Source organism: Polyodon spathula, chromosome 4 (assembly GCF_017654505.1).
Source record: "Polyodon spathula isolate WHYD16114869_AA chromosome 4, ASM1765450v1, whole genome shotgun sequence".
Classification (NCBI taxonomy): domain Eukaryota; kingdom Metazoa; phylum Chordata; class Actinopteri; order Acipenseriformes; family Polyodontidae; genus Polyodon; species Polyodon spathula.
Genome location: NC_054537.1, coordinates 65,848,535 through 65,858,969, shown reverse-complemented (window position 1 = coordinate 65,858,969; position 10,435 = coordinate 65,848,535). Strand labels below are relative to the sequence as shown.

General features: G+C 38.6%; 2 protein-coding genes across 2 annotated transcripts; one reads left to right on the top strand and one right to left on the bottom strand.

Annotated features, from left to right (window-relative positions):
• Positions 1-8: 8 nt before the first annotated feature.
• Positions 9-4,637, bottom strand: nkiras1 (NFKB inhibitor interacting Ras-like 1). The gene is made up of 4 exons (XM_041248412.1): positions 4,527-4,637; positions 4,243-4,361; positions 2,942-3,183; positions 9-321 (listed from the first exon to the last, which is right to left on the bottom strand). Exons 2-4 carry the CDS (start codon positions 4,334-4,336, stop codon positions 79-81), a joined length of 579 nt encoding a protein of 192 aa, XP_041104346.1. The 5' UTR covers positions 4,337-4,361; positions 4,527-4,637; the 3' UTR covers positions 9-78.
• Positions 4,638-6,423: 1,786 nt separating this feature from the next.
• Positions 6,424-8,642, top strand: LOC121314763 (60S ribosomal protein L15). Its single transcript, XM_041248411.1, has 3 exons — positions 6,424-6,633; positions 7,101-7,237; positions 8,282-8,642. Exons 1-3 carry the CDS (start codon positions 6,462-6,464, stop codon positions 8,585-8,587), a joined length of 615 nt encoding a protein of 204 aa, XP_041104345.1. The 5' UTR covers positions 6,424-6,461; the 3' UTR covers positions 8,588-8,642.
• Positions 8,643-10,435: the final 1,793 nt, after the last annotated feature.

The window sequence follows — 10,435 nt, the reverse complement described above, 5'->3', positions numbered from 1 at the left end:
TATATATAATTATATAAATAGTATTTTCACTCATTTCTTTTAGCTGCCCAATTCTGCTCCTCCATTTTGCAGGGGTGCTCACATGTCGGAGGAAGGGGTCCCCTTGCTCTTCCTCCCTGGCAGCGGAAAGGCAGATTTGCTCTGGGGCTGAGTCAGTCGGCTGGTGAGAACAGTGAAGGGTTCAATCAGACACTTCCTCTCTGTCACAGTTACCTCCCATAGCTTCACCTTCTCTCCCTTGGCCCACAGCTGAGCCGTCTCGGTGTCTACCTGCCTGTGGTCCTGCAGATCTGTCTTGTTGCCTAAAACAATGACTGTAACCTACAAATAATGACAAAAAAATTAAAAGGGATAAGTTATATTTGGATAACACAAACCTGAATATGCAAGTAATCAGGAAGTAGTTAACTTGTTTAAAGAAAATGTATTGTGAATTACACATGGTAGTTCTAAACATTATTCATGAAAAGATCTCAGTTACTGCTACTAACTAGCACTAATCTTGAAATAACGCAATGACCATTTTATATACAAATATGTTGTTTGCCCTAGAGGATCTAAATCCCACTAGAGTTTTCCTCTACACTTCCTACCATATATTCTATGTTAGCAAGATAGACATTACATTTTTGCCTACCTACAAGGTCAAATTGCCCACTTCCACTGTAACTGGAATAGCCTGCATAATTTTTTACCAGGAATCCTAATTTATTTTTTTTCTAAGCATGTTGGGATCTCCAGTAAAGACATGGTATAATACACCACAGCTTTAAGGATTCAGAGAAAACAACCCCAGGCTGCATGATGGCCTTGGTACCACAATAGTTTCAATCCCTGCAGGAATTAGATCATTCCTGTTTTGTTCGACTCAACAACCACTATGGCCATCATTTGTATCAACAGTATAACATATTGCCCAGTAAATGTGAAACCAATCTTATTTTCATTCTTTTCAGGTCAGAAGAAATGTTTGTTTAGTGTCAATATTGGAAGCACTGTAATTCAAAAACTTTCACCTCTGACACATCAGTTTCACGTTACAAGAATACTATGTGTATTGTAATGTATTTATCTAAATGCTAGAAGTATCAGAAACAAAATTCTAGAACTTGAAGCTACTGCACTAACAGGTAACTATGATGTGATAGGTGTTACAGAAACGTGGTTATCTGAGAGTGATGGGGACGAATATAATATTTGTGGGTATACACTGTATAGGAAAGACAGGCAGGACAGACGAGGAGGAGGGGTAGCGCTATACATAAGAAACAGTCTTGAAGCCCAGGTGTTAAACCTGGACAAAGAAAATAAAACCGAATCAATATGGGTCAGAATAACAGACAAAAATTCAAAAGGCATAATAATAGGAGCATGCTATAGACCGCCAGATTCAGACGGTGAGCACAATAATCTGTTATACAATGACATTAGAAATGTGTGTAGCAAAGGAGAAGCCATACTAATGGGGGATTTCAACTTCCCCCAAATAAAATGGGAAAACCCGGTGGGTAGCGCGAAGGATGAAATAGAAATGGTGGAAATGACAAATGACTGCTTCCTAACACAATTTGTGAAGGCACCCACTAGAGGGGAGGCATGCCTTGATTTAGTCTTTTCAAATAACGAAGACAGAATAACTAAAACAGAGGTCAGAGAACCACTGGCAAACTCAGACCACAACATGGTCTCATTTGAAGTGTTTTTTAAATCCTCAAAAGTAAAGACTAAAGCTAAGGTTTACAATTTTAGAAAAGCAAACTATGAAGGCATGAAACAGAGACTAACAGAAGTAGATTGGAGTAAAATAGAGAAAACACCTACAGAAGAAGGATGGTTGTTCTTCAAAAACGTAGTACTAGAGGCGCAAAACAATTATATCCCTAAAGTAGACAAATCTAAATGTAAAACTAAATTGCCAAAATGGTTTAATACATCAATTAAAAAAAATATTCAGCGAAAAAAGGCACTTTACAGAGCATTAAAAAAGGACCAAAAAGAAAGTACGCAGAAAGAGTACACAGAACTGCAAATGCAAGTCAAAAAGGAAGTTAGAAAGGCCAAGAGAGAAATAGAAATGAACATTGCTAAGGGAGCTGGTGTTTTGGGGTAATGATTTGTTGGGACAATCTTGTGTATGTTTCATTCTTTCACTTATGTCAATACATAAATCCTACAAGTCATTCACAACTTAGTCAAAGTTCCGTCAATTCAAGAAAACAACCCGTGCACATAACTGCAAAAAATAGGTTAACTGAGATAAATACAATGGCTAAAGCTGGATGTGGGCACAGGAAATTGCAAGTTTACTTAACGTGAATATTACTGGTCACTCCAGAGCAAAAATGGTTCTGCAATGTACAAGTCGTAATTCCAATCCTAGTGGCAGTATTGTTTTACATAAGAGACACATTTAAATCCATCACTCACCACTGGTCATTCATTTAAAAAATCATTAAGATCTAGGGAAAAATTAAAACCAGAAACACGAGCAAGTACTGTCATATTTTTTTTTTTTTATGATTATTATTTTAATGAGTACAACTTAATATACAAACTTCCCCTTGAGTAATTTATGTAACATTTGTAAACGTATCCCATTATTAAGTGCCAGTAGTTCAAACAAACAGTTATTTTATTGCTGTTATTGTGAATTACGTTTTTGGTTAAAGCATATCTAAGATACTCGACTTAATAGCGGTAGGTAATGTGACCCTAGTGAATAAAGAAACTAGCCCTGAAACAAACTCCACGTGGTACGGTTGACAGAAAACTTTAATGGGAGGCATTTTTTTGTTTGTTTTTGTATTCCTTTCAGTTGGACCCACTAAACTATACATATGCCCAAACTCTCTTGTGCTATGTTGCAGAAAAAAACGACAAGATATGGACCTAGAGTTGTTGAATTCAAGGTAACCAAACCTTTAGAAGAATTCTACTGTACCTCCTTTTTGTCCCTGGACTTGTCAATTTCCTTTTTTAATATCTCGACCCTCTTGAAAGACTCAAGGCTGTCCACGCTGTATACTAGGACAAAGCCATCAGCAAAGGAGAAATAATGCTTTGGTAGTTCAGATCCATCTTGTAGCCCTCTAGTGTCATAAAGACGCAACTGCTCCTTCACTCCTCGATCTGTTTCCACTGATGCAACATAGACGTCTTCAAGTGTTTCATTAGATTCAGATCCTTCAAGACAAATAAAGTTGTGAGAAAATGTGTTTTGAGGTTATTTGTTGATCACATGACTATACATTTGTATAAACTGTAAAGAAAGTGTGATTCTCTAATAAATTTGACTCTACTACTTTCTCGGCATAGAGATGGGGCAGGCTTTTCATCGACGGTTCAGATGAGAGAACTACAATACTGATCTTAAGATTTAAATCAGCCTAACCCTAATGGAAAAAATGTAGAACAGTTTTACACTGCCCACAGAGTGCGTGGTTCATCTTTCTGCACAATGACACATTCTCGATCTTGACCAGTCAGTGTAGTTTCACCTCAATCGCTATTATTAAACACGACGATTGTTTTTTTTTTTTTTTTTTTTTTTTTCAGTACTAACTAAGGTAGTAGAAAGAGTGCAAAGAAGAGCGACCAGAACTATTCTGGGCTTAAAAGGCATGTCATATGCAGACAGGCTAAAAGAACTGAATCTGTTCAGTCTTGAACAAAGAAGACTACGTGGCGACCTAATTAAAGCATTCAAAATTCTAAAAGGTATCGACAGTGTCGACCCAAGGGACTTTTTCAGCCTGAAAAAAGAAACAAGGACCAGGGGTCACAAATGTAGATTAGACAAAGGGGCATTCAGAACAGAAAATAGGAGGCACTTTTTTACACAGAGAATTGTGAGGGTCTGGAATCAACTCCCCAGTAATGTTGTTGAAGCTGACACCCTGAGATCCTTCAAGAAGCTGCTTGATGAGATTCTGGGATCAATAAGCTACTAACAACCAAACCAGCAAGATGGGCCGAATGGCCTCCTCTCGTTTGTAAACTTTCTTATGTTCTTGTGTACTCATTTTGTACAATAAAATGTTCACTGCACATCGCGAATTTCCATAATGTATTTATAATAAGACACGTACAATAGTATGTTTTGTTATATAGAGATACTCAATATCTAACATACCCACGTAGCCTGGATAATAAACACGTTAAAAAGTAGCAACTGACGCCTGCCTAGTTTCATGTGTTGCAAATATGACCCTACATTTAAACTTGAAACAATTAAAATCGTACCGACTGCGTGGTTTCCATACAGCAGCTGCTCCAGAATGGCAGTCTTTCCAACAGAAGCCAGTCCACAGACCACAACTTTACAACCCTTTCCCATGCTCTGTTTTTAAGCACCTTTAATCCTACGAAGAAAAACATTGTTATAAAAACGATACTGGAAAAAAAAAATAAACTGGAAATACTTCAGTATGGAACGAATACTCAATTGGAGATGTACTAAAAATGCTAATACTTCCCATTTATGGTACGCAATACGGTAATTTAACTGATATGGAAAACATACTTACTTGACCTTGTTTTACTGCAACTAATCTCCCACCCACCTCAACGAGTGACGACTGCAGCGGTGTAATACAGGAAGCGCAGGGAATGTACTGCGCATGCACTTCTCTCTGTCTGCATTTTGCTGCAAACACGTGTATTTTACGACAATTCGTTTTTATTTCCAGATAGAAATTCATACATCTGAAGGATGATTTGCATACAATAACCAAAAAGCCTTAAAAAAATATTCGCTGTCAATTCGTGATCACAACGGCATTCTCTTTAAATGTATGTTTTTTTTTTTTTTTTTCTACAGATGCACATGTAAATTGAGAGCAAAAAAAAAATACAAATAATAATGAATGAAAAGAAAACGCTTGATTCTGATATGACCCGAAAGCAACACCTATCCTGACTCATGTCTACGTTTAAGAATTCACGGTTTATGTACTAAGAACATAAGAACATAAGAAAGTTTACAAACGAGAGGAGGCCATTCGGCCCATCTTGCTCGTTTGGTTGTTAGTAGCTTATTGATCCCAAAATCTCATCAAGCAGCTTCTTGAAGGATCCCAGGGTGTCAGCTTCAACAACATTACTGGGGAGTTGATTCCAGACCCTCACAATTCTCTGTGTAAAAAAGTGTCTCCTATTTTCTGTTCTGAATGCCCCTTTTTCTAAACTCCATTTGTGACCCCTGGTCCTTGTTTCTTTTTTCAGGCTGAAAAAGTCCCTTGCGTCCACACTGTCAATACCTTTTAGAATTTTGAATGGTCCCACTGCTTTTACAATTATTATTTCGTAATTATTTTTTTTATTTTTTATGTGTTGCAGGTCAAGGTGACAGTATATAAAGTAGTAATATATAGTATGGTTACATTTTTTATTTCTTTATCACTATAAGACTTCACTACATTTCCCAGCTACGTCTCGTTGGCCCCAGGAAGTTACGTCAGGGCGCTGTGATAAAGCATGTTGGGAAGTGTGCTACTTCCTTTCCGGCTGGTACGCCATCATGTAAGGCAGTTCTCGGTTTTTTATGCTATTTGTGCAATCCTAATAAAATCTTTACAAAATTGAGCCATCGAGACATGATCGGTTTCATATTACAAAGTGCACACTTTAAATACACATATACCAATTGTATTTGTATTATAAGTTTACTACGTGAGAGAAATAAAATTGCTTAAACTGGATCGGGGCACAGTAAACAGTTAACTGATTGGGAATATATTCATGGTCTCAGTACAATTGTTTTGTAGTGTAAAGTTGCGAAGACTGGGCAAGCTTCTCGAGGACCAATGTAGTCAGGGTTAGGTGGAGTTTTTCTCAGTATTCAAAACTGGGTTTGTTTTAAAGTTGTACGTTTTTTGTGGTGTGGGCCTGAAGTGCTTGTCGGCGTGGCTTATCCAGTGGCATGTTTGTGAATGAGCGTGGATCGTTGAGAAAAATTTGATATATCCATTAAATGGTTATTTTGTCATATTTCTACCAGCCTTATCCGTATTTATAACCTACAGCTGTCGTAATATGTCCGATTGATACTAGGTAAAGGCCTTGCCCAAACCTGCCTATGTAGCATTACCGTATCTCAAATGTAAGGGCTAGTTTAAAAAAAAAAAGATACGTCGGATTTGATTTCTGTAGGTGCAGTCCCCACTAATACTTAAGTGCTCTCACCTTTCTAGGAAGTGTGCGCTTAAATGTTTATAAGCAAGTCGTATGTAAGGCATGTTTCCTACCAAATGCAATTGATGATTTCTAGTTGGCTGGAATTGTGCAGTCATCGCCGCTGTGAAACACGGGTGCTTCAAAACAAACGAGCACCTTCAAAATGTTTGCACCTGTTTTCAAGTAACCAGTGTTAATGGTTGTACTAAATTTGTTTGTAAAGCTTTAGCGTACAGGTTTAAAGCTAAAATGTACACCGATCTTGCGTCTGTCACAGATAAACCAACATGGGAGCTTATAAGTACATGCAGGAGCTATGGAGGAAGAAGCAGTCGGACGTCATGCGATTTCTGCTTCGTGTCCGCTGCTGGCAATATCGCCAACTCTCGAACCTCCACCGAGCTCCTAGACCTACCAGACCCGACAAGGCTCGCAGACTTGGATACAAGGCAAAGCAAGGTACGCTGGGGTTTTGTCACTTGCGCATTGAGAGTACAATTGTCTTGACTAACAGTGGTCTTCAACAAATTCAACTTATCTAGAATAGGACATCTGCACATGGGAGTTTTCAGAGTCACTGCAGTTTCAATAAATGTTAACAATTTGACAGGGGTGCAATCAGTTAATTGGGAGACCCCCGTTTTGGGATTATAAGTGGTGAAATTTATAGTAATGTTTACATTAAAACATGTACTGTATTTACCATACTCAGAAGTGCTTGAAAAAAGTGTGCTGGTCATGGTGACAGTCCTCAGTCAAAACAGGACATGAGTACTTGTAAGACAGGCAGCAGAGCTCAGGCCTTTAAACATGATGTAATATGGCCATCTGATTTTCACATTTCATCAAAAATGTATTCAAAATGTAGCAATTTGAATATTTAGAAATACAATACAGCTACTAAGTTAACCATCTGGTGTTTGCAGGTTACGTCATCTATCGTGTGCGTGTGCGCCGTGGTGGTCGCAAACGCCCTGTCCCCAAGGGTGCCACCTACGGTAAACCCGTGAACCATGGAATCAACGAGATCAAGTTTGCCCGCAGTCTGCAGTCCGTGGCTGAGGTCAGTATAATTATTCAAGTACATTGCATTAAACGTGTGCTTTCAAAATAAAGGGCCTACTTTATTTACCCTTGTATATTGCATGTGTTTTATGTTTTAAAGAAATTTGATGTTTGTAAACAGGATCTTGACTAAATCTGAGGTAAAAAGTGGCTTAGGTGAGACGTGTTCCTTTTAATGGTTGTCTAGATCAGGTGTTCCCAAACTTCTTTGGCTCCTGACTGAGGACCCCCACCCGAAATTGAGAACTTTATAGTGTGGCTATACGAAACCATTCCATATTTACTGTAATCACTTTTACATTCACTGCAAAGGTAAGCAGGAGCGATAGGGTTTATTTTTTGGACTTATACCAAAAAACTATACATTGGCAGAAATCCTGCATTAAATTTGTTGAAGTGCTTATTTGGTTCTCCTCAGTCACCCCCTTTTATTGTATAAAGTTGTATACTGATAGCACTAGCTGACTTTTAATGTTGCATTATAAATAACCCAGGGGGTGTTGCAGATGGGTGTGAATCTGATGCCATTTTGTTTTTGTATTAAATTCTGAACTTGGATTTTAAAATGTCTGTGTAGTTATGCACAGTGGTATATCGTAGAGTTCGTGTTTATGAACCCATCTGCAGCAGTCGAAAGCTAAAAGTACACTTAGCAGAAATAGGAAAACATATAAAGGTGTGCTGATTAGATTTCTGATCAGTACTAAGTGGTTGGAACTTCTGCATTACTTGGCATTTATTTTTAGGAAAAGTTAAGCTTTTGTTTAGTTTCCATACAGTTTCTGGCAAAAATAAGATTCCTGAAGGTGGGTGTTAAATAGGCAAATTATTGACTTCCAAATTATTTAATTGAACAAACAAGCCACTGCAGTTTAAATCTGGATAAATCCAGTATATAAACAAACAAAAATCACAACTGATTCAACCCTAAACAAATGAAGGTTGTTGCAGGTTTGGATTGGATGCTCATGGGTTAAAGTCCAATTAAGCTTCATAGAGCTAGAACTGATGGTCCCTAACAAGATTTCATTTTTGTTCATAGGAGCGTGCTGGCCGTCACTGCGGTGGCCTCAGAGTACTGAACTCCTACTGGGTGGGTGAAGACGCCACATACAAGTTCTTTGAGGTGATCCTCATTGACCCATTCCACAAGGCCATCAGACGCAATCCTGATATCCAGTGGCTCACAAAGCCTGTCCACAAGCACAGAGAGATGCGTGGGCTTACATCAGCTGGCAAGAAGAGCCGTGGTCTGGGCAAGGGCCACAAATTCCACCTCACCATCGGTGGCTCCCGCCGCGCTTGCTGGAGAAGACGCAACACTCTGCAACTGCGCCGCTACCGTTAATCACTGTAGTGCTTGTATATTTCATGTGCTAATAAAGCATCTCTTTTGGATGGTACTGGCTTGTGTTGCTGCTTGTACAAATACACATTGTGTCAACCTGCATGCAAAAGGTTAAGGTTTAACTGGAGAAATAGCATTGGTTTATATTGGTGCACAATAGTTCCGAAGAAATATATAATGGATTGTGAGGGGCATTAAAAGGAAGGGTTAATATAATGATGGAGACTATTTACATGATCCAGGGTGTTTGAAGTAATGTGCCCCCCCCCCCCCCCCCCCCCCCCCCCCCCCAAAAAAAAAAAGACTTGCACAAAAATGTGTTCATTAAAATTAGTTAACCTTAAAAATAAAATCTGCAAGTGAGACGACACCTTGAGTAACCCCCAGCCTTTGTCTGATTGTGGTGAAACTAGGTAGGGACATTCTTTATATGAAGAGCGGTGCCCTCTGTCCATATCGCTTCTATTCAGAGAACTGCTTATCCTGGTTTGGGACATTGTGTACCTTAAGTTATTGTCAGAATCTGGGGGTATGTCTCTAATTTTGTATTTACTGACATGACTTACAAGTGACCCTTGAAGTGGGTGATTCCATCATGACCATTCAAGTGGGTGGGTGTGTTTCCAGCCAGTAGTTGCCTTACCTCGCCCTTGCCACATGGAGTTCCCTTTTTAAAGTTTAAATCAGATTCCCATAACTCACCTGCATATATACATGTATATTCTGGCTAGAGTGTGGATGTTAACAGTTTGTGAGACAGTATACCTAATTACCAAAATATTTTCTGGTTAATTTAAATATCTGACTGCTTATTACACACTCAGGTATTGTCACATATGCAGAATAAGACAACTGTGATAATGAAAATATTTGGAAATAAAACAAAAATATGTTCTCCAGGAGTGTCAGTTTATTGGGTTTTGCAGTGCTGAGGTGACAGCAAGAAATGTCTAGGTACTGGACACTTTGTGGCTTGGGGCATGTATATAAAAATCTTGCTGGTTTATGATATTCTGCTTTACAAAATGAAGGAATACCTTCATGCAGGCTACATGTACACATTTTGAGATTTTGGTTGACAATTCAAAAATCTTCTAAGAAAGTCTACTGTAAGGCAGCTGGTGTTACACACTGACCCCGTAGCTGTTTACAAAGACCGAGAACAAAGGCAGGAATTGTCACAGCCAACTGTACAATCTTTATCTCCTGCCTGTCAAATCCTATCTTGGCCCACTTGTGCAATTTTGCTAATTGTAAGGTTGTTTTTCTTTGAACTTACTAATTTTTTTTAATTTTGGTGCTTTCTTTAAACAACTTCAATCTACAGTATGTTGTTTAGCATAGATATTGTTATGTAAATGTTTCTGAGTTTGTAAAGATTGGAGATGAACAGGCAGACGAGACTGAAGAAAATAAAACAAACTCTTTATTAATGTGTTAATGAGTACAAAACAAAAACATGCCGCCTTGCACTATTTACATAAATAGTGCTCTTTAAATAGTAACAGCTAAAATCTCTACTGAAAGACCGATGGATGAACTTTGCAATATTAAACTCAACTCTCGTTGAGCAGACTTCTCATCTAGCCTCAGCAGAGTGGGTGGGTAATTTCCGGAATCAAGTCACATGTATTGCCAGTTGCCTCTAAGATTGTCTATTACAAGGGTATCAAACTCCAGTCCTCGAGGGCCACAGGGTCTTCTAGTTTTCATTGCAACTTAAGCTGTCAATTAACTTAATTGATGTAATTATTTGTTAAACTCCTTGTGCTCCATCCTGCGGAAGTCTGCTGGTGCCCCTTCTCTGCACGAAGGGCAGTTGCATCTTTGTAGGGTTGGATAGTGTTG

What these genes read in the sequence shown, in the direction of transcription:
- LOC121314763 (XM_041248411.1), top strand. Translation starts at nt 6,462, where the DNA reads ATGGGAGCTTATAAGTACATGCAGGAGCTATGGAGGAAGAAGCAGTCG. An exon ending in TGGATACAAGGCAAAGCAAG is followed by an intron (nt 6,634 to 7,100) that starts GTACGCTGGGGT and finishes TGGTGTTTGCAG; the next exon opens with GTTACGTCATCTATCGTGTG. An exon ending in GTCTGCAGTCCGTGGCTGAG is followed by an intron (nt 7,238 to 8,281) that starts GTCAGTATAATT and finishes TTTTGTTCATAG; the next exon opens with GAGCGTGCTGGCCGTCACTG.
- nkiras1 (XM_041248412.1), bottom strand. Translation starts at nt 4,336, where the DNA reads ATGGGAAAGGGTTGTAAAGTTGTGGTCTGTGGACTGGCTTCTGTTGGA. An exon ending in GTATGGAAACCACGCAGTCG is followed by an intron (nt 3,184 to 4,242) that starts GTACGATTTTAA and finishes TTTGTCTTGAAG; the next exon opens with GATCTGAATCTAATGAAACA. An exon ending in AGTCCAGGGACAAAAAGGAG is followed by an intron (nt 322 to 2,941) that starts GTACAGTAGAAT and finishes CATTATTTGTAG; the next exon opens with GTTACAGTCATTGTTTTAGG.